Raw genomic sequence first — 23861 nt, forward strand, 5'->3', positions numbered from 1 at the left:
GGTATTAAGCTTAAACTTCTAGATATGAAATTTCAGTTAAGTTTCTAAAAAAACATAAAAAACCTCGATTCTCTAGAAGTAAAGTACTACTTCCGGTTCAGATAAAATATTTAAAAAATATAAGGTTATAAAGATTATTATTACTATTACACGTAAAATAAAGTAAAAATTTCACTCCGATTCAGTCAGTGGTTTGGGAGATAATTGAATTCAATAACTTAAAAAAAAGAGGATACCTATAAGGGGAGGTACCATTTCCGGTCAACCTAAAATTTGGAAAAAAATTAAGGTCGTTACTATAAGAATTCCATTAACCCATACTAAGTTTCAGTTTGATAGGATTAACGGTGTTCGAAAAATTCCCAAAATACACAGACACACACACATTTTTTCTAGAAACATTTTTATGAAAACGTGATCAGTAATCGATTCCGAGTTCGAATCAGTCAAAATCTCGAGTTCGAATTTTCGCATGATCTCAAAACTTCATCTATTGTTACTACGTACATTGTAGATAAAGTAAAAAAAACAATTTTCTGAACAATAAAATGATATTCGCATTTTATGTATTTTGGGTGAAATAAATTGAAAATCAATATATTAATAATTTTAATACATGAATTTTATCACTGAGATAAAACAAAACAAAATAAGGTTGTGCAAATTTTTCAGAACAAATCCTCTCCGGTTTATGAGTGACTGATGAAATATTTAACGAAAAAAATGCTGCGTTTTTTAATATAACAAAATCATCAGAAAGCTGTAGCAAACTATAAAAAATGTGAGTATTCTATGGAAATATATTAGATTAAATAAACATAAATATGATTTCAAAATAAGCCCTAAATCAGTCATGTATAAATTTCTGGCGCAAAAATTCATTTCCCGCTAATTTTACTGACATGATTATTTGGAAACCCACGTGTATGCGAAACGGACTTGTGGAGGTGTCAGTTGCGTTATTGCTAATAAAAAGACACGGGAAATTATGACTCGCAAAAATCTTACTGATATGTATGAATGTAATACGTGTCATGTTTGGAAACTGTTCGAATTCTGTTATTTTCATAAGACAGGAAAAAAATCTAATCTTAATAAACCCTTAGCAAACTTCACTCAAGAGTCGACTTAGGCTAAGGATCGTGGCACTATTGTTCAATTCCTAAAAAAAACATTTTTTTACAAGTTATTTGCTGTCTTGCTTTGAACGCTGATGGAACGGTTTATTGTTATTTACAATATTGCCCTGACGAGTTGACGAAGTCTACTCATGAGACCAAAAACGTTCTACCAACTAAACTGCCTTGTGACGATATGATCCAAATACAAGATAACAATTCGAAAACAAACAAAAAGCGACCGTGAAAAGCATCCAAAAATTGTCCCAAGTCGATGTAGAAACATTGAAAAACGTTCCACAAAGACATTCGCAAGACACTAACCGATTCGACTCCACATAGTGCGTTTTCAGCCAAATGAGGAAATGCGTCAGAGATCAACGGGTTAAATTTATTGTAAAGAGAGCGACCGTGATAAAACATCATATGTACTGCCAGTTGGGCAAAGAATGACATAACTCCATGCGATAAACGGTGGCGTGATACATACAATATTATAGTACAATACAATGACGTGTACTAATATACTTCAAATGTACGTAATGAGCTTTGCTGAGGCCGACGTGATATAAGGATAGTCATTTTCTAACATCATACCCAATGCATTCAATGTATTTAGTACACTGAAATTTACCGCTCGCCACTGATACATACATGGATGTATGTATTGTACTAAATTTGGCCTGAGCGAAAAATTTATATTTTGACCGAGTAAATAACAAAAAAACATAAATAATAAAAAAAATCATCGATTAAAAACAATGTCCTGGGCAGTGCCGAGTGGTGAACAATTACACTGAGAGTTCACTAATTCCAAAAATTAAGATGAAAAAAAAAGACCTTTTCACAAGCAAACGCGACATCTTCCTATCTGAGAAACAATGCAATGGGGAACGGAGATCTTCAGAAACGATCGCTAACAATCGTAACTTTAGAGCGCGGATCCATATTAGCCTTTTTACTTTATCTATGTACGTAGTAACAATAGATGAAGTTTTGTGATTATGCGAAAATTCGAACTCGAGATTTTGACTCAATCGAACTCAGAATCGATTACTGATCACTAGAGGTAGGATAGTCACAGTGCTATCCAATGTTCGGCAAACCTTTAACAATGCATTTACAACCTTTGAACAATACACGGCCGCCTCAGGCTCCGGTGACTACTGATCACGTTTTCATGATCTAGAAAAAATGTGTGTGTGTGTGTGTGTGTGTGTCTGTGTATTTTGGGGATTTTTTGAACACCGTTAGTTCTATCAAACCAAAACTTGGTATCGGGTACTGAAATTCTTATAGACATGACGAAAATTTTTTTCAAATTTTTAAGTTGACCGGAAATGGTACCTCCCCTTATAGGTGTCCTCTTTTTTTAAGTTTTTGAATTCAATTATCTCCAAAACCGCTAACTGAATCGGATTAAATTTTTTTTTACATGTAATAGAAATAATAATATCTATAACCTTATATTTTTTAAATATTTTTATCTGAACCGGAATTAGTAGTTTTACTCTAGAGAATCGAGGTTTTTTATGTTTTTCTCAGAAACCTTTTGGTTTATTGAACTCAAATTTTATATCTAGAAGTTTAAGCGTAATAGCACATTATGGATAAAATTTGGTAAACATACCTCAACCGGAAGTGGCAGTTTACTCTTGTTCGATTTATCTTCCACTATTTTTTTCGACCCCTCAAACATGGTTACACGACGATTGGTGCAAGTCCAAAAGGTTCAACGACAAAATGTACCCGAAAATTAGTGGACTGACAAAATGTACCCGCGACAAAAATTTCACGCGACATAATGTCTTATGACAAAATGCACTAATTTTCGGGTACATTTTGTCGTTGAACCTTTTGGACCTGCACCAATTGTCGCGTCTTCCTTAAGCATGTGTGGTATCACGAAAAAATTCAAGTATAATTCTTGTATCAATGTGATTAAAATAAAAAAAAATCACAAAATTTAATAAACCAGAAGTGGGATTTTTTCCCTTCCGGAAGCTTCCGGAAGGAAGGTCAAAAATATTGTCGCCTGGATCCTGTCCAGGCGACAATATTTTTGGAAACTTAGATTTGGTAACGTTTTGGTCAGAATTCGTAAACCGGAAGTAGTATTTTTTTTTAAAACAATATTTCATTATTTTATTTTGACCTTTTAAATTATTTTAAGCGTCGTGCTATTTATTATGTATAATATATAGTGATTTTAAGTAAAAATAAAATCACCAAATTTAATGAACCGGAAGTGGGATTTTCTCCTATTAGAAAGGTAAAAAATGTTGTCGCCTGGATCCTGTCCACACCCCTGAACGTATTTAGCTGAAAATTTATATTTGTGTTGTTTATGTACTAACTTAGATTTGGTAACGTTTTGGTCAGAATTCGTAAACCGGAAGTAGTATTTTTTTTTAAAACAATATTTCATTATTTTATTTTGACCTTTTAAATTATTTTTATCCTCTTGATATTTAATGTGTATAATAGTTATAGTGATTTTAAATAATAAAAAAAATTTGAACAAAATCCGACAACCGGAAGTAGAACTTTTGTCTTGAGCAAGTTTCCATATATTTTCGCTCAATTTGTATCGCTATCATAGTTATTAGTTCAATATCGAATGTTGTTTTGTAACCTTCTTATATTCCTCAAATACATTGATAAAGTCATGGGTTGGTCACACCCGAATTTTTTTACTATATGCTGATGACCTCAAATTATTAATGAAAATTGACAGTGATTCTGACTGTGAGGTCCTTAATTTGAACTCTTTATGGAGCTGGGCGACTAATACTCATTTACCTTTTAGTGTTAGTAAATGCCATTTTATGTCTTTTTCTCGTTCTTCTAATCCCACCTTATATCGGTATGATCTTGGTGGAACTCCACTGTGTAGAACATTATCCAAAAAGGACCTTGGCATTACATTTGAGAGCAGATGGAAGTTTGGTATCCATAATTCCAATATGTGCAAGAAAGCTTCAAAGATGCCGGGTTTCGTTTTGCGCAATGTTCACAATTTCAATAATTTAAAAGTTTTGCGTCTTTTTTATAAAGCATTGGTCCGAAGCATCTCGGAATCTGGTGCCATTAATATGGAGTCCCAGTGAAGTACCTCACTCTCTAAAGATTGAAAGAGTTCAAATGAAGTTCCTCCGCTATCTATTTATATATGAGAGAGTTTGGATACTACCCGCAACTGTTTCCCAGTGCTTTTGTACAGGGATCTGTTGGCTATAAATGTAAATTGCTCAATACTCCTTTCTTCGAAATCAAATAATAAAACCAAAAAAACTTGTGTATAGCTTCATGTAATTAAAAAAAATCGAAAACATCGAACAATTGAAAGTGATGCGATTTCTCTGCATCTTACTGTAGTTCCCTATCTTGTCGGAGGGATATGCTTGTGTCATTTCTTCAAATTATTAAGAGGTGATATTTAAAACCTAACTATATTAGAAGAAATGAATTTATGGGTTCCATCTCGCCTCGTTGGTTATCGGTTGCGTCCATTCTTCCAAACAATTAAAGCAAGAACTAATGTTCTTGCTTTTTCACCAATTGCTCGAGTCTTACGTTGCTTGAATTTGGTAAGTAATCACATCGATATTTTCAATATTTCACCGGATAATCTATCCGTATTTTAATTGTTTTTTACATTTAATTCAATTTAAACTATATATTTTTTATTATTTTCAATTTATAATTTTTCAATTTTTTAATTTTCTATTTTTATGTACAATTTTTTTAATGTTTAATTTTTATTGTTTTTTTTATTATTTTTTTTTCTTATGTCTATATTTTATACAAGTATCTTTTATGTATTTTCTGGCCACAGTGTCATATTGGGGTGACCTGTGAAGACACTGTGGTATTAATAAATAAATATCAACAATATTTCCTATGGTAGTCGCCTACGTCCGAATACGGATTTGGCACAAAAAGAAGATCATTGAGATAAATTTGTTTACAAATTTTGACTGGAGGGAAGGGGTTCACCGCACCATAACTACTTGGGACGAGCCACCCCTGGTCCTGAGCCTCCAACCAATCGATTCATCTCGACAAAAATCAAGAAAGAGTTTTTCTTTATATTTTTCTAAAAATTTAATTATCAATGGTATCTTGTTTGCAATTTAATTAGGTCAATTATGATTAATTTAAAAATTCAAAATCGCCATTTTACGAGAATCTCCCATACAAAGCGCACCACGCTTATTTTAAGGGAAAGTTTTTTTTGGGAAGAAGCTAGTGAATTTGAAATTAAGGTTTTCCGTAGTTTCCTACCGAGTCTTAAAATTGTTTCATGAAATGAAAAGATGAGAGCCCTTTCAGCGCATCATTAAAATGGCAGCGAAAGCAACGTGTGAACTCTGAACTATCCACACTTTATAGAGGTATTTATTGAGGACAACCAGTCCCGAGAAAATCAAGAAAGACACACGCATGTGTAGACATCTCGGCTGAGATGAACTCGGCATGCTTTCTAGCCTGTCGAAACTCACACATTTGACCAGTAAACCCAATTTCGGTTCACCATTGTGGCAGATCAACTGCTCAAAATTCGATTCAATGAATCAATCGAGTATGTCCGTATGGTGTCATTGATTTTCGTAACGTATTTATAAGCATGATGCAACTCAACCAGTTTGAGTACGCTCAACGTTAAGTTTCAACGATCGAATGCACAATAACACATGCATATGTGTTATTGTGCATTCGATCGAGAAAAATCTTTCTTAGATGTGGAAAAATAGCGTGACAGCGTAGGTTAATACGTCATCACGTTTCACCGAGTATTTATGAATTACGATAACGTGATTCATGGTGTACGTACATATGTACATATGATGAATCAGGGTTATGTTGAAAATAAGCGAAGCGAGTTTATCTGCGGTCGATGATTGCAAAATGGTTAGATTTTAAAATTAGCGTCGTCACAAAACCGTTGGTGATTTCTGGTTTCGACATGGCACACTTAAAATATCTATGATTTTTACAAAATGTGTCTAGTAAAGACAAATTGTTCCTAAAATTTCGATACGCGCATAAACTTGAACTTTTTCTTAGTTATTTACTATTTCGAAATATACTAGTTATATGCATAAAATATTTATTTTTAAACTCACGAAATAGGCGAAATCCGCCCAATGAATCTCCGCTAAGTTTTTATTTTATTTTTATAGATTTAACGTGACAATATTAAATATTTATTATTATTATTAAATATTAATATTAAATATTGATATTAAATATTAATATTAAATATTAAAATAAATATTAAATATGTATATCGCATGATGAAATTTAATCACATAAATTATATAAACGTCATTTGTATATATGTATTATATGTTACAGTTCGAGGTGTATTTTCAGTTGTAATATATTCCAACTGGCATTTTAGGTCATTCATATTCGATTATAATTCAACTATTAAATTTATATCTCCACAAGTGCAAATACACTTTCAACAATGTGCGTCAGTTGTAATCAGTGGTGTAGTCGGGCCAGGTCGGACTAGTGGTACTTCTTTTTAGTCAGGTCGCCGCCCTGACACTTCGATAAGAAAATTGTTTTTTGAGTACAATTAAAAAATAATAGTGAACTATTTTTTTGTGCTGAAAAGAATCCTGATCGTCGATATCTGAATATAACAGTTGTGTTTTGACAGCTCTGGTGTTTTTACGAATGCTTTAGAATTCAATAGTTAGATGCATTAAATATATTACAACTGTAACATATACATATAAAAGAATAAACAAATCTGTTCAACGATAATTTGTACTTACACTGGTTGTCTTACGGAAATGGTACAATTTTTTAGTCTAGTGCTATTAAATGAGCATTTATTTAAACGTCATTTTATAATAAAACAACAAGTATGTACACGTTTCGGTAATTATTCCGCACAAAGCGATCTCACACACGACAATAAAATCACCGGAAAATTCCATCCATCGAGAGTTACGCACGCGAACTATCATACTAACGAGAACTCGAGTGTCAGACAATCCGTATTCGCGACTATTTTGTTATTTTGTTAGTATGAGATATTATTTTCGTAATTTTTCGTTTGTAAATGTATTACTTCGGGTTGGGGGGAGGGGTAATACAGACTTATAGCACCAGGTGACACCAACCCTAGCGAAGCCACTGTATACATAACACAATATAATACAATACAATCATTGTGGCTTTAAAATTAACCATGAGGTCAATCTATAATTTAATCGTCACAATCTTTCACATGCTATTTGAAATTTTCATCGGCTGTACGGGCGATTAAAATTTAAATTCTCGAAAACAAGCGTAAGAACGTGATAAGCCGGTTTCCTATTGATGTTTGATGGAACTGGAAGATAAAAAAGGTTATCACAGTCGATTATTTTTTTATATATTATATTTATTACTATTATCATAACATACGATTTTTTTTTTGCTTTATGTAGAACGATAACGGTTATCATGCCGAAATGCACTTAATTGTTAGCACGCGACCGGGCATGTACTGGGCGTGTAACCCTTTTAAGATAAAAAGGCAATTTTGGAAAAAAAATTATAAATAATACAATGCAAATTTTACAATTTTATATAACAATTATATTAATTGAAAATGTCGTTGCAATTTTTAATTACACTAACCCAGCGAAAACCAAGCTTACTACTTCATTGTTTCTAGTATGTATAATGAATGAAATATTATAGCATGTATTATATTAACTAGAGGACTACCTGTATATGATTGTTGTATAAATTTATTTAAAATGTTCTGTTTTAACTTTCAATATTTAATTTTAATATAATAATTATAATTTTATTTTGATACTCGAATTTAATTTTAATATATTAATAAAAGTTTTAATTTACATATTGTGTACGCTACTGGTCCCAGTTAAGTTGGTCTGTGATGGCTAGTCACCGGAGCCTGAGGGGGCCGTGTATTGTTCAAAGGTTGTAAATGCATAGTTAAAGGTTTGCCGAACAATGGATAGCACTGTGACTATCCTACCTCTAGTGATGGCCTTCGTTGGTTTAGTGTGTACGTACTATTAGAAAAACCATTTTTTCCTCTATTTATTTGAACATTCGGTCTATTGTTATTTGCATTTTCCCCGACGTCTATCCGTTTAACAATTACTATACGTTTAACAATTACTATACTATACTTTTTAGATAACAATAGACCGTTCCATTAATGTACAAAGTGTACGGGACGAGTGGGAGATGTTATATGGATGTAAATGTTAAAATTCACAAACAATTTTAATGTTTATATTTTATTTCCCAAAAGAAGCAGTTTATGTTAGCGAGATCTATGCGAGACTTGTTTTGAGATGCATGCAAGTCTCGAACACAAATTACTATTTGCAGATATAGATTACCAGTTCGACAGTTTAATTACAAGTCTTTAATATGTTATACTAGTTAATTATTAAACAGTTCATTCGCAAGTGGTCTTCAATATACATATTTAACATAAGCATATATACAATAAGGGTGACAATTTCAACCAATCACAGTTTGGTAAAATAACTGGTGATTAACAGTGGCATTCATGCGTAAGAGAGTTTTAGTATTTGATATACATATGTATGTATCCTTTGAGTGTATCGAGAAATGGTTGGGTTAAGAGGGATAATAATATTTGAGGGTAGCACGATTCGTGAGAAAAATGCAGCTAAAGCAATTATGTAAGTTAATTAAAAAATATATTATAAGATTTATTATTTGACTTACATATGTATGTATCCCTCGAGGGTATCGCGTAATGGTTGAATAGACATACTCAATTAGTCATGCAGATTTAGAGGGATAATGATATTTGAGGCTAGCACGAGTCGTTATACAAAAATACAGCTAAATCTCGCCGCTCTCTAGTAATAACTTGTTATAGTAAGACAAAACTGTTTATTATTACCTCGCCAATTATAATTAAACATCCAATGATTGAGCCATTTATTGTTTCATTGATGTTTGGCTCACTTCGTGCAATAAAAAGAATTTGAATAAACAACGTCAAAAAAACCTTTGCAAAAAAGCAGATGCAATCATAATTTAATAAAAATGACAAAAACAGCCAGCAAAAAAAAAACAGAAATGAAAATATTGTGCATCGTAATCATATTCATTAATTTTTTTTTGAGGTTTTTATCCTATTTTTACAAACCTATATTTTTAAGCCGCGTTTATGTACATATTTAATTTATTTTACCGGGGTCAATTATCTTTCCCGGTGCGTTGTCTAATCAAAACTCTTTTTAATTCATTTCTATTAAAAGCTGACTTACACCATATACGGCCTGAAGCATATTTCGTAAATTAAAATTTCCCGCAAATAAAATGTAATAATAATTAAAGGTAAATTTCATAAAAAAATTTTGAAAATATATAAGCACAAAACGAGATTCAGGCCACATGTGTACATGGAATTGTTACATAGACCAATTATATTTTTAATTTTTGTCGTATAACAAAAAAGCGGGATTTATTAATTGTAGATAAGTATTTATCTACGACTAATAAATCTCGCATTTTTCAACTATGCATGTTTTAACTGTATTTTAAAGGCTATTCATTAATAAACACCGATCATATACTAATTACATTGTCAATTTTGATCGACCGTTTGCAACACATCTTGCATTATATTATCAAAACACACTTAAAATACATATATCAAGATGTAAATAAAATGCATTACAACCAACCGTACGAATAGTCGACGGATATTAATTGAGCGTGCGTCAATATTAAAAAAAAATGAAAATTGAATTTTTTCCTATCGGGCAAATTATCGTTTTTAATTATCTTTTGTATTTTTTCTCATATACCTTATTAAATTTATAAATACACACGAAAATAATAAAATATACGCATTAACGGATTTGTAAAATATCGACCAACTCCTCAATTTAACCTAAATATAGGGAAAATATGATTATACAGAGATAGAAACAATGGGTCTCAAATCTGCACACACCGGTCGAGTAACTCTCTTCGTAAGCACGATCCCTAAACTTTGTCAGTAAATCACATATTTGCAGTGGCGGCTCGTGGATAAGATATCTGGGGGGTGCTGCGGTTGATTAAAAATAAAAAAAAAGTTTATTTGGATTTTATTTTACTATTAACATCACAATTAAACATAATATGTATTTTATTTTATTATAAAATTGATTCTTGTCTTTTTTCCTTGAAAAAAGGTCTATCACCTTTTCGTTAAATTTTTCACTGTTCATAATCATTTTTTTTTCAATTGACAGCATAGACAAAGCCGTCAATCTTTTCTGAACCATTGTGTTTCTTATATATCTATGTCTTTATTCTATTTATTGATGAAAAACACCGTTCTGGCTTAGAGGTATTTGAAGTTGTTAGCAAAATTTGAATAAGTTTTGTTATTTCCACACGAACTTTGCATAAATTGATTGCAAAAATAAGTTTTAAAAATATTAATAAATAATTAATACTAGGCATTTCTTTCCTTGGGTGAAACACTTCTAATTCAGTTTGAAGTTTTTCTTTATCTAGCATTGGATATGATTCAACGGTTAGTAGTAGATCTTCCATTGGCATTTTCTTTCAGTAATTTTCAAACTTTTCTTTGTTAAATAATTTCACAGCTTTTAATTGATTAGAAAAAGTATATCTTTCTTTTAGATCCTTAATAATAACATCGCACATATTTTTGGCTTCTATAATATGTGCGATAATATATGCATATGATATATGCATCACATATTTGTGGCTTCTATTCGCTATAAGAATCTCATATTTGTATAATGACATTAGTAAAACTTTTTAAGTTTTCTTTAATTGAAAATGCATCGATATTACTAGATTGCATTTGGTTATAAATAATTTCTACATAAGGCATTAACTTGTGAAAAAGTTCTGACTAAAATAAAAAATTGTATTCAATAAATTGGTTGAATTTGTTAATGTTTTATCAGTATTTTCGGAAGAATATTTAAGTTCTTGAAAACATTGGCTCAGCTTCTCTTGATTTTGATACCATCTTAAATACTTAAAGTGACGTGTAGAAGGAAGTCTAGAAACGTAGAAAGTGTAAGAGGTGTAGAAGGAAAGACAAAAGGTGCAGAAGAAATGAGGAAAAGTGAGGAGCATGTCGAGCGCGCGGCGCGCACACGAACGCAACAAGAAATGTTTATAGTACTGTTGGGAGTACAGTACGGACCAAGCTTCTACATAGCTGCCCCCGCGCCCCTCCTTCGCCCACTCGAGCATATTCCATCGAAAACCGTACTGCACAAAATCATAAACGATGCCTCACTTTCTGATATTAGTACCGCGATGTATGATCATTATTGGATGTATCGGTGTGCGGGCGAGCTTAAGACATAATATTGATATTTTCATATAATATTCATACATATATGTATATAATAATATTAAATTTTTCTCAATTTCCTTGGGGGTGCTGCAGTACCACAGTGCGTATGGACGAGCCGCCACTGCATATATGTACATATATACAGTGCTGGATCAAGTAAATGGGGGGGCCCCAAGCGCATTTAAAAATTGAGGCCCCCACTTCAGTAAAAAAAATGCTATTATCGTTTTTTATCATGCTTTTCAGTACATGGTTTTTCATTAGGATTTTACAAAACACCATATTTTTTTATTCATTTACTATACTATACATATGTACTTGAAACACTATTTTTTGAATAAAATAGGTATTTTAAAATACTATGTAAAATAGGTATATAAATTTTGGTGGCAAAGGTCCACTTCGGGGGGCCTAAAGCGCGCGCTTATTCTCAATGTATGATAAACCGCCGCTGCATATATCAATAAATCTAATATATAATTTCGAAAGAGACTTTGTATGTAAGTATGTAATGTTGGTTGGTAACATCGAAAACAACACAAAGTTAGTTTGGTTATTCTGGCGGGGGACGGTTTTGGTTATTCTGGTTATATCTTCTTAATATATAATTTCGAAAGAGACTCTGTATGTAAGAAACATTGATTGGGAACTTCGTAACAAGTCAAAATTTCTATGACGAATCGATTTTTTTTTTCGATTCAAATAAATTTAATAAAAAAACAAATGAATATTTACTATTAGATTCGCCATGTTTAAGCTGCTTATATTATAAATACTAAGCGAAGCCGGGTAAAACAACTAGTACTAAATAAATAAATGCGAAATTGGAGTCGCTCGATTTTTTTAACGACTCCGACTCCACAACCCTGCTACAAACCACAACGAAAATACAAATTAAATTCTGGCCCGAATTGTGCCGGACGCGTCCACTCACCCACGTGTACGAATTCCCGCAAAATTTTACAACCGACATTCATGACATAAAACATCGATACGATCTATATTTCAAATGGTATATCGTACCCTCGTGCTATATTGAACGATTTTAATGGCGGGCCGGCATCACTAGGGCTACTAGCGTCCCTATTCAGCCGACATTTTATCCAGGGTGACTCAAAGACACGTGATATACAAACACACACACATATATATATATTACACTTAAGTATTGTTATCGATTCATACGAAATTGAAGTAAAGGAAATGCGCGCGTCGACGCACCGGTGCCGGCACGTCTAGAGACACGCCCCTACCTCTTGACAGATTATCGGGCTTTTTCATATCAGATAAAAAGGGTAGCGAACGAATTAATGTACATATTATATTATATATATATATGTATATGTATATACCTGGGTCGGCTCTGCATGTAGTGCTGCCCGCAGAATATGAAGAGCATGTAGATGCCGATGTAATAGAAAGCCACCGTCCAGTTCTCGGACATCCATTTCCTGGTGTTCTGGTGGATGAACTGGTTCTCGAAGTCGAAGATGTACGAATAGTTGGTGGTGGTGAAAGAGTCCAAGTGGCGGTAGTCCATCTCCATCGCGGCCTCGTCGCTCTCTTGTTGAGACTGTTCAGACTAGGTTTGATTTGACTGTTTGGGTTTGTTTGTGGTTGTGGTCAAAGGGTCGAACTTCGATTCGGCATCTCCGGCGAGTAAGAAGTGTTTTTATTTTTTTTTAAATATGATTTTAGGTTATGTTCGGAAGCGGAGCACGCTCCACACGCACCCCGCACGGTTGACAGATCGCGACTGTTCCTCGAGCCAGCTCTTCCCCCGCTTATGTCTTGCGCCGGTTTCGAGGATGGGGACTGAAGAGTGGGGGGAGAAGGGGGATAAGGAGTGCCAATGGTCGGTGATTGGTAGCACCGATTTCGCTGCTGTGCAAATTTACAAACATATTTATTTGTTGTTCGTTGGTAGTTTCGTGCTAAATAAAACAGTCTGGGAGCGCTGGTTAATAATTTTACATAGTATTACCACACCAAAATACACAAAATTTTCGATAACTGCTGGATTTTTTTGACATTATAAAATAAGTTTGAGCATGGATTATAATATAAAAAAACACATTGTATCTAAATATTATGAGTAATTGAATTTTTATTTTGGGTTTGCGACATGATTGAACTTGAATTGTCATCTTGCGTGTTGGTAGTGTCTCGAACCACTGTTGCTTTAAGGTCTGTTCATACTTAACAGCACTGCACGGCTTCAGCACTGCACGACTCCGTTTCAAATATGTCATTTTATTACATTTCTATTCATATCTACCTACACGTTGCGGTCACGTCACGTTTACAGCAATTTGGCCGAGTGCAAAGCAAAATCGGCTTACTTATACATTAGAGGCCATGACAATACTGTGCAATATTGCTTACGTCGTATTGTCGAGTACTTGCAATATGAATGCATACACGTGCATTCGTAGCAAAAATGTTTCGACGTTTATCGAACGAAAAATTATGTATAATCGCGCTGTTGTTGGAAGAAGAAGCTCAAGAAGGCAATAAAAAAGCACGGAGGCGTTTTGATGTGCATCCCATGTTAAAAAATAGAAAAACCGAAGGAGAGTTTTGGACACTGTATAAGGAGCTTGTGGATGATGGACAAAAAATTTTAAAATGTAAAAAATTTAAAAAGTTTTTAAATATTTGCGCCAAAACCATGTCGAAAGATTGAACAGCTGTCAACTGTCACTATCGATAATTGGTCCAAAACAGCAAAGCGGCAGACTCATGGCACGTAATTCGCGTGTATATTTCCACGATGGCCAAAAAAACGGATACGATACGTTGACGGATGTTGCTGTAAGGTATGAACGGGAAATGTCGGGTAATGCTGTAAGCCTGCCATGGCATAAACTTGACGGTTGGTATGAATATACCCTTACAAAATGTACCAAAGAATACTTTTCGTACGGCCGGATACCTGCTGAAGTCGGTACGTGCTGACTAGGTATAAACAGACCTTTACTCCTACCTGCCCCCATGGCTGTAGACAGGATTTTTAGGATGGGGGGTGGCTGAAACCCTCCCCCATTCTCGCTTCCTCCTCAATTGTTTTTTTTTCATTTTTTTAAAAATGAAACTTTTTTTCGTTCGGATATTAATACATATGTTTTTCAACATGTACATTTTATTAAATTGTTTAAAAAAAATGGGGCGCCTAATACTATTTTTTTTACTAATTCTTGAAATCTCATTGCATTTGTTAATGTTATCTACCGAGAAGCGTTTTATTTTACAAAATAGTGTAAAGTTAATTGTATACAGTTACCATTTACAAATCTAAAGTAATATTAGTTAGATCAGATTCAGCGAAAAAGTTTAAACATTTTCATTAGAAATGTGTATGTACATACATGAGAGCAAGTCCATTTAATATAATTCTTTGAAAAAAATTCTTTTGATCCCTCTTCTCTTCGTGTTTAACAGCAAAATGATTCACAATATTCACAATATGATACGAAAATGCAATTTTCAAAAACTAAAATGAAATCGAAAGCATCAAAAAGTCACAATCACGTTAAATGCGATGTACATATTGTCGTTGAAAGTAGAAAGAAGATTGAGTTTTCTTCGGAATTTAAAAACAAAAACAATAAAATTTACAAAAAATATCATTTTTTACATTTTAGTTCGAAAAGTACCAGAATATTCTTTATTTGACATTATTGACTACAATTTTCGTAAAAAAAGGGAAATAGTCGAATGATTGCATACTTACACAATTTTTTTTTGTATTGAAAAGCGCGAACTCATTACCATAATTACTTTTGAGTGAGGTATTCTTAAACCCCCAATACACGTTCGAAATTGTTGGGCGAGCATGTTGGAGTGGAGGTTTGGTGGAGAGGCTCGGCAACGGTTCGGTGATTACTAGTCAAATGTGAACCGGTCACAGGACAACCGGTCGCTCTAGATCGGTAACACGTGATCACCCGTCACATTAAAACTGGTCACACCCGAAAATTGGTCACGAAAAAACTGGTCACACTCAAAAATTAAAAATTGGTCGAATTTTTGGGTGACCAGCTTTTTCGTGACTAATTTTCGGGTTTGACCAGTTTTAGGGTGTGACCTGTTTTAGGGTGTGATCAGTTTTCTCGTGACCATATTTAGGGTGTGACCAGTTTTCTCGTGAACAGTTTTAGTGTGATGGGTGATCACGTGTGACCGATCTAGAGCGACCGCTTGTCCTGTGACTGGTTCACATATGACTAGTAGCCCGTTTACCTCGGCAACATGTTCGACCGTGTGCTTATGGGTACGAAGAGCTTAGTTGGCGGCTGGCGGCTCGGTTGGATGTTGGGCTAGTCGATCCGTTCCAACACGAGCTCAGGTTGGAACCCTCCATACACGGTCGAACATATCGGTCGAGCCATAAAGCCCTCTACACACGGATGATAAATAGAATCGGATGATCGGTCAAATATCGAACGTGTAGGAAAATCGTCGATCGTAAACGTGCGTAAATGATGCGTAAATATCGTAAACGTAAACTGAGCGTGCGTACCCAACTTTTAATGAATGAATGTTGTTTAGACGGGGGCATCGGGGGCGAAGGCCTCCAGGGCTTCGGTGGCGGTGGCCTCCGGGTCCCGGGGGCGGGGAGGCGCCGGGGGGGCCACCGGATTCTGAATTCCCTTTTGTTTCGGATACGGACTCAAATTAAATCATGTATCAATTCATTTCCAAAACCACCCGTTGAAATCAATGGGCCCAACACTAGTATGTAGATATTAATATATCAGCCAGCAGTATGGCTCGATGGCTGGGTTTTTGTTTAGGACCGAGAGGACGCCGGGTTCGATCCCGATCGACCTCAATTGAAAAGAATTTATTCTGAGTATTTTCTGTAATGCTACTGGTCAGACTTGGATATTGTGACTCCAGGTCGATCGTTTTCTATCAAAGTTCGCTCATTTTTCTGATTTCATGGTTGAAACGGTCCTGATTAAATTAGCTAAAAACCTTCGTACATATGTACATATCACCACTATATGATTATATACACTATGATTAATGTACAATAAAAATGTATGTTCAAATTCATACATAGATGTCTCGTTAATTTCGAGTTTTCAGTATCTAATAATTCAGCGACTTATGTAATAGAAATGCTGCATTGTTTGTAATTGACCAGGAAGGCGCATTGGGGTTTACCTGTTAGGCCTTCTTGGTATATTTGTACATATATACAAATGTATGTAAAAATAAAATAAAAATATGTATATCATCTCGAGTCCTGGAAATTCCCGGGACTTAAAAAAAATATTTTTGATGAAAATTCCGAAAAAATGATTCACTAAAAAATCTTAATTTTTGAGTTGATACTGTTTTGATCTTTGTACATACATAGGTGCTGATCCATACATAAACCGAGATGTTGGGTGCTCGGCTCGAAGTTGGAACGTATCGACAAGCCCAACCTCGAACCGAACGGCCAACCATCAATTAGCTCCCACCTACGTACTTTTCCAAATGTTCGACTGTGTATGGGGGGGGGGGGGGGGGGGTTCGATACAGCGCCAACATGTTGGCCGTTCACCACACTTTTGAGTCAAATTCCGAATAAAGTCAATTTCTGACATCAAAAACCATTGTTTTTTTTTATTCTATTATATATCTGAATGAAGTAACAAAATATGATGTTTTATGATGAAATTTTGTCATACAAAAAATTCTAGAATCACAATCGTTGTTCAGGCTCGTGTAAATTGATGTTGGCGACTTTGGTTCGGACATGTATGGAAACCGTCAACATGTTGGGGCTCGGAGCTCGGCTCGCGCACCGCCAACATGTTCGACCGTGTATGGGGGGTTTTAGAGACAGTAATGTACGTGAATAGATTTCATTTCGAATTATATTTCTTTATGTATTTTTAATCGATGTCATCTGTAAAAAAGGAAAATGTATTCGTATTCATAAATTACATTGACAAGTACATACATACCTCAGAATAAAAAGATAATCACGTTTCAATGGTCATTCACTTTTCTCAAATTTGGTAAGTTTACAATTTATTTTTTACAGTGCATATTTTGTGTACTTAAAAATACCGAATATTAAAAAAATAATATCAAATATTTGGTGCTCATAAATACGGGTCAACGTGACGAGACAGAATGTTAAATTACAGAAAACACAAATATCGGAAGGCAAAGATCGAAAATTGAAAGATCTTAAGTCGAAAGATCAAAAAAAAAATGGTGCATGGTAAACGGTACATACTCACTTAATTTGCGCGAGCAGGATACAACAGGAACAAGAGGAACATGCTTTTCCTCCCGTATTCTGCGCGCGCACATTAATACGGGAGGAAAAGCCTGTCCCTCTTGTTCCTGTTGTATCCTGCTCGCGCAAATTAAGTGAGTATGTACCGTTTACCATGCACCATTTTTTTTTTGATCTTTCGACTTAAGATCTTTCGATTTTCGATCTTTGCCTTCCGATATTTGCGTTTTCTGTAATTTAACATTCTGTATCGTCACGGAGACCGGTAGGTACATATGTAGTATATATAAGTACTATACTTATAAGTACTATACTTATGTATAAGTATAGTACATATAAGTACTATACTTATACATAAATCAGAAATGATCTAAAAATCAATATGTTAATCAGATTCTCTCACCTACATATACATTGTATCTATGCATGTACATATGTATTATATGAACGTTCCTGAATATGTAAATTAATCAAACCAGGTCAACGATTGAAGAACTTAAAATTCAAATTAAATTCTTTTTTTTTTTAAATTTCAGAATAAATAAAAACAAATTATAATTCAGTAATTTTTAATATAATATATTAATTCATAAAATGTTACAAAATTGATTAAATTAATGCATTTCACCTCTACTCATCATAGGCACTCCATAAATCACATATAAGATGGCATTTCCTATATGCTGCCAAAAAGTGATCATGTTTGTGAAATTCGACCACAATTCTTCCAACAACGGCAACTTTTGGCCATCTTCTTCTTTCATTATTCTTAGCCGATCTCGGTTTTCATCTAAATTCTTCAATGTAGCGTTCATGTAGGTATACATGTAACAAGCTGGGCTATCTCCGATTGTATGAATCCTATGAAAAATACCAGGTTGCACAAATGTACTTTCTCCTTTGACTAGGTGGATAGATTCATTCTTCACTAGCGACTTCCTTTTGGTTTTCCTGTCTACGATTTTGTAGAATACCTGACCCTCCAAAATGGTCAGCGTAATGTTAGATAGATCAGGTGTTATGTAATTTTCAAGATACAACCCTAAAAGTAATACATAGTACAAAATCTAAATAATTGTTCAAAAAAAATTTCACTGTGAAAATGGTTTATTTTATTTCACACCTGGGAAATCTGCTACGAATAGTACATCTGAATAATTGTTCCAAGTATAAACATGCTTCTGAATATCGACCATGGTCTTTCTCCAATAGCTTAACTCAGTCAACATAGGCATCAGCCATTCGACATCCGAAAAAGGAGACCACTTCACTTTAAGAAGATCGCGGTTGGGATCGAACATTCTCTGTTGGAATCGACCGTTCATTGAACACCAAACATCAATATAAATAGATATATTCCTTGAACCGATGATTCTTGGAGTATCATCGTCGTCGTTTCCAGACATCTTTATCTTGTTCATTTTTTCATCCATGTCCTCCATCAAATTTCTATGAATGCATTGGGCATACTGATGTATCATATCGCCGTGCTTGGACCACCTGTCGTTTTGCGTCCACGCTTCAGGATCTAGAAACATTTCAGATTCGGACTCGTTGTCCACGACTTTCACGAGTATTAAAATTGTGTCCCAGGTGTTGACCATCATATCCCAAGAATATCCATACAATCCATTCGTCCAATTGTTGTATCCCTAAAATTAATAGGTCAACAGACTAATAAAAAGGCTGGTCAAAGGTTAGAGAGTTTGAATATTGTTTAATAAATTGCATAATCTGTTTGGAATTTAACAACAGCGCTTAACAATGGTGACGGATGAAGATGAAGCATGTGATCTTTGATGACAATATGCGTGTTGAACGTCTGGAAACGTGACACTAAAACATCTACATGTACTTAATATGATACATATATTTATTACTTTATCTACATATGTACGTAGTAACAATAGATAAAGGTTTGTAATCATGCGTAAATTCTCAGTAATGCGTAAATTTTTAACTCAGAATCGATCGCTGATCACGTTTTAATGTTAAATTTAAATTCAACTTGCATGACAGCACTACTTAATTACAGAACTCGTTTATATACATATAGTACTTTTCCACTATGAATTATTAACTAAAATAATGTCTAGTACTCAATGCGGAACATTTGCAAGTCAATAACGTAACATTGTGACCCAGAAATGGTTTATTTCCACCACATGATAGGTAGAAAAATATGTTTTTTTTCAATATTTTTTTCTTTTAATATAATAGTACTTTAACCGTACAGTTTTAAACCATATACATAATTAATTGGTATTGAAATACGCTCGAAATAGTAACCTGTATTTAGGGAAATTGAAGTACATACGTATAATTACCTTTGTAATAAAATGTGAATAAGGCAAAAAAACTTGAAGACCCATATACGTTATTAAAGCATACACTACAAGCTTTTGCTTCTTACAAATATTTTGTCCATTCGGTTTTAGCTTATTCTCTTTCTTTGCTTTTAATTCGTCTGCCTCCTCAATGCATTTTTTCTTCACTTTTTCTTTATCACTATGTACGACGGTTGTGTCATCACTTTCATTTTCAGAAAATGTATCATCGCATTTTGATACACTTTTTTCAGCTATCGTTGGAACATTCACTTTTATTAAGGTGAAATTATTCATACAACAACCTTTATATTTACTTAGCACAATTTTTATAAATTTGGCAGTCGTTTTAGGCCAATCTGGTGGGCAAAACAACGGCATTGTCGCCAAACATACCCACGGAAACATTCCTGAAACATTAAGTTTAAGAATAATATAAAAAAAATCGAATAATATCACATACATATGAATAAGCAATACATATACGTACCTATTCTGAAAAGTCTAGAATTCATCAAGTGAAATAGAGCGCAAAAGCCCATTGCTACTGGTCTGGTATATTCGTACATCATCCAAAAACAAACCGTCAAGTCAAAAACAAAAGCGAACCAATGTACCAAGAAATAATCGATCTGTTCCACGCTTAGAAAAATTCTGCAACAAATTTGAGCAGTTCAGGTAAAGTATCTCACATTTAGCGCACACTAAAATCATGGTAACTGTCTTACTTGAACGGATTAAAGACCCAATGAGTGCTCAAATTTGTCATGGCGTAACCAGAAAGCCACTCCTTGTCGGATTTTTTGAGACCAGCAACGAAGTATAAAATGAAAAATTGAAATTTGAGAATAAAGTAGTTCCAATAGGGTACTAGTTTTCCACTCTTCGACTTGTCATAGTGAGCATCTAACGATCTGGAAATTTAATATATCAGACAATGTACATATATTCTCTTTTCTACTAAGTTTCAAAAAGTATACTTACAAAAAGCTATTGGCTTCAGTGCCAATCAGTAAAATTCCAATCAATCCAAACAAGTAGCTGTGATTATTCCAAAAACTTTTATCCAGCAAAATAATGTACCAGTATATAACCGTAAACATAAATGCACTTCTTTTAAATTTGTAACCTAATGCTATTCCTAAGGCTCCTATAATATGAAATTACACTAATTACTTAATTTACATATGTACATAGTAACAATTTGTGTTGTAAAATTCTCAGTAATAATCTTTTGGAGAATATTCTCCAAACCGAGAATTTTCGAGAATATTATTTTTTAGAGCATCTGGAGGGCTTTTATACTATTCCGTTGCAATTTCAAAAAATGGATAAACCCATGTGAACGGTAAGATGACGGATGACACTAATAAAATTATTTAAATAATCCAAAAACCTAATTAATAATAATTTTAACATTTTGAATTTCGTATGTACAGAGAGAGTATATTTTGGGGATTTTATGAACACCGTTAGTCCTATCGAACTGAAACTTAGTATCGCTTACTAAAATGCTTATTGACATGACGTAATTTTTTTTGAAAATTTTAAGTAGACCGGAATTGGTAACTCTCCTTATAGGTATACTCTTTTTTTAGTTTTTGGATACAATTATCTCCTGAGCCGCTCAACTGATCAGACTGAAACTTTTTTAGATGTACCTAGTAGAAATGATAAATTCCATACACCAATATTTAAGTAGTACTTTTAATCTAGCGAATCGAGGTTTTTTACACAGTGAAAATCCGTCAAACGGAATTAGCAGTTTATTCTTTTTCGATTTTTCTTCCACTACACGACCAATTTCAAGAGAAAATTGTAGTATAATCCTCGTATCAATGTGATGAAAATAAAAAAAAATCATTAAATTCAATAAACCGGAAATGAGATTTTTTCTTCTTAAAAATAAAAAAATTGTTTTTCGATTTATTCCAAGCCACTAAACGTATCAAGCCGAAAATATATATTTGTATTATTTATGTGAAAACTTAGAGTTGATAATGCTTTGGTTAGAATTCATAAACCGGAAGTAGTAATTTTTTTTAAACAATATTTAATTATTTTATTTTGACCTTTTAAATTATTTTTATTTTATATTTATAGTGATTTTTATAAGCCTCTTCTATATTTCACTTCGCTCTTTCGTCTGACAATATTTTGGTTTTGATATCCTACATTTTTCCGATCGTTTTGAAACTTTTTTGAACAAAATCCGAAACCGGAAGTAGAACTTTTGTCTTGTGTAAGTTTCCCTACATTTGAGCTCGAAAATGCTTTCATAGCTTGTATGTTTAAACTTGTATGTATTTTTCATTATCGAATTTTGTTTTTTATACTTCTTATATTTATAGCAGCCAACACCTATTTATTTAAGGGTCAGGATAGGTTAGGTTAAGTTAAGGTTGGCCCTATTCATTTAAGATTAGGTTGTTAGGGTCGGCATTATTCAGTCTCAATGTCACACGCGAGAACTGAGACAGTGAGACCGCATATTGAAGTAAAAACGTAACTGTAGATCGCATACTAAAGTACATATGCGAAGGTAGACCGCATACTAAGGGCGGTTTCAGACTAGCGTTTGAAGTGCTTGTAGACGCGTATAGGCGCGTCATTTTCCATGCGCGCAACTCGTACGAGCGTAGACGCGCTTATAAGCTCGTATTATCCATGTTGATACTAAATCACCACTACCGGTTGGAGCGAACACGCTGGAATAAGCCCGTGTACGCGAGTCCGGTTTTTTGAAGCGCGAAATGTAGCGCGCGTGTAAGCGCGTATGCCGAAACGACGATATACGCGCAGAAAAATACGCTAGTCTGAAACCGCCCTAAAGTAGCACCGCCTGATTGATCTCTGCAGCCCACCCCCCCCATTATGAATTCTCACGAGCCGCTACCGGCACATACATTGTATGTATAAACATGAGAGCAAGTCCATTTAATCTAATGCTCACATAGAATTTGAAAAAAAATCGCGTTCACAAACTATTTATGAAAATGTAATTTTCAAAAACCAAAATGAAATCAAAATCACTAAAAAGTCACAACTATGATAAATAGATGTATTACCCTTGAAAGCAGAAAGAAGACTGAGTTTTCTTCGAGATTTAAAATACGGAAACAATAAAATTTTCAAAAATATAACATACTTTACGATCAAAGATAACATTCTGATCGCATTTAGGCGCAAAATGTAATGTATATAAATTGCTTATATTATATGTACATATATCATAAGTGCCCTATACATATGTAATTATAATATTAGAGTTTAAAGCTTACCGAACCACATAATGGCGTACAATATAGCCATGTAAGGCAACGGTAGTACTTTCAAAGGAACCAGAGGGAAATGACAACCACGTGGATCACCCCATCTATAGTCCATTTCAGCACCTCCCCTTTCTTCAGGACCATCCAGGACCATCATAATGCCTAGGTAATAATTAAAAGAACTAGATAAGTACTTTTATATTTAAATGCATTGAAAAAAATTCTAAATTATTTCAATAGTGACAGGTATAACTCAAATTTTTGATGAAAAAAAATTATCAATGATATAAAATATAAGACATTTTAAGCAACAAAAATAAATACCGTAGAGTATCCTGACTACTCCGAGGCTAGCAGGATCGGTGGGCGTGTGAAGATATTGTACGAAATTATCGAACGTCAAATCTACTAAATTGTAGCCGGTTTTTCTTTGGAAACTTGTCCTGATGGCTTTCCACATTTCTCTAAATGCGATAGTACCTTTAATAAAGGGAAATGTGCGAAAATCAATGTGTGGAAAATCGGGAAAACTCGAGCGTTTCC

General features: G+C 33.9%; 2 protein-coding genes across 2 annotated transcripts in view; both read right to left on the minus strand.

Moving 5' to 3' along the window:
* Baldspot (elongation of very long chain fatty acids protein baldspot) overlaps positions 1-13285 on the minus strand; it is a 43892-nt gene extending 30607 nt beyond the window's left edge. The window contains exon 1 of the mRNA XM_077440366.1: positions 12828-13285. Within this exon, the coding sequence (XP_077296492.1) occupies positions 12828-13021 (194 nt within the window). The 5' untranslated portion in view covers positions 13022-13285. The remainder of the gene's footprint in view (positions 1-12827) is intronic.
* A 5048-nt stretch (positions 13286-18333) lies between these two features.
* Positions 18334-23778, minus strand: GC (gamma-glutamyl carboxylase). The gene is made up of 8 exons (XM_077437970.1): positions 23643-23778; positions 23328-23480; positions 21031-21196; positions 20775-20960; positions 20537-20700; positions 20047-20456; positions 18843-19371; positions 18334-18761 (listed from the first exon to the last, which is right to left on the minus strand). Exons 1-8 carry the CDS (start codon positions 23776-23778, stop codon positions 18334-18336), a joined length of 2172 nt encoding a protein of 723 aa, XP_077294096.1.
* Between the last annotated feature and the right edge of the window lie 83 nt (positions 23779-23861).

The sequence above is a fragment of the Arctopsyche grandis genome, chromosome 1 (assembly GCF_051622035.1).
Source record: "Arctopsyche grandis isolate Sample6627 chromosome 1, ASM5162203v2, whole genome shotgun sequence".
Classification (NCBI taxonomy): Eukaryota; Metazoa; Arthropoda; class Insecta; order Trichoptera; family Hydropsychidae; genus Arctopsyche; species Arctopsyche grandis.

What these genes read in the sequence shown, in the direction of transcription:
- GC (XM_077437970.1), bottom strand. Translation starts at nt 23,778, where the DNA reads ATGTGGAAAGCCATCAGGACAAGTTTCCAAAGAAAAACCGGCTACAAT. An exon ending in GTACGCCATTATGTGGTTCG is followed by an intron (nt 21,197 to 23,327) that starts GTAAGCTTTAAA and finishes TTCATATTATAG; the next exon opens with GAGCCTTAGGAATAGCATTA. An exon ending in ATTCACATTTTATTACAAAG is followed by an intron (nt 19,372 to 20,046) that starts GTAATTATACGT and finishes TATTAATTTTAG; the next exon opens with GGATACAACAATTGGACGAA.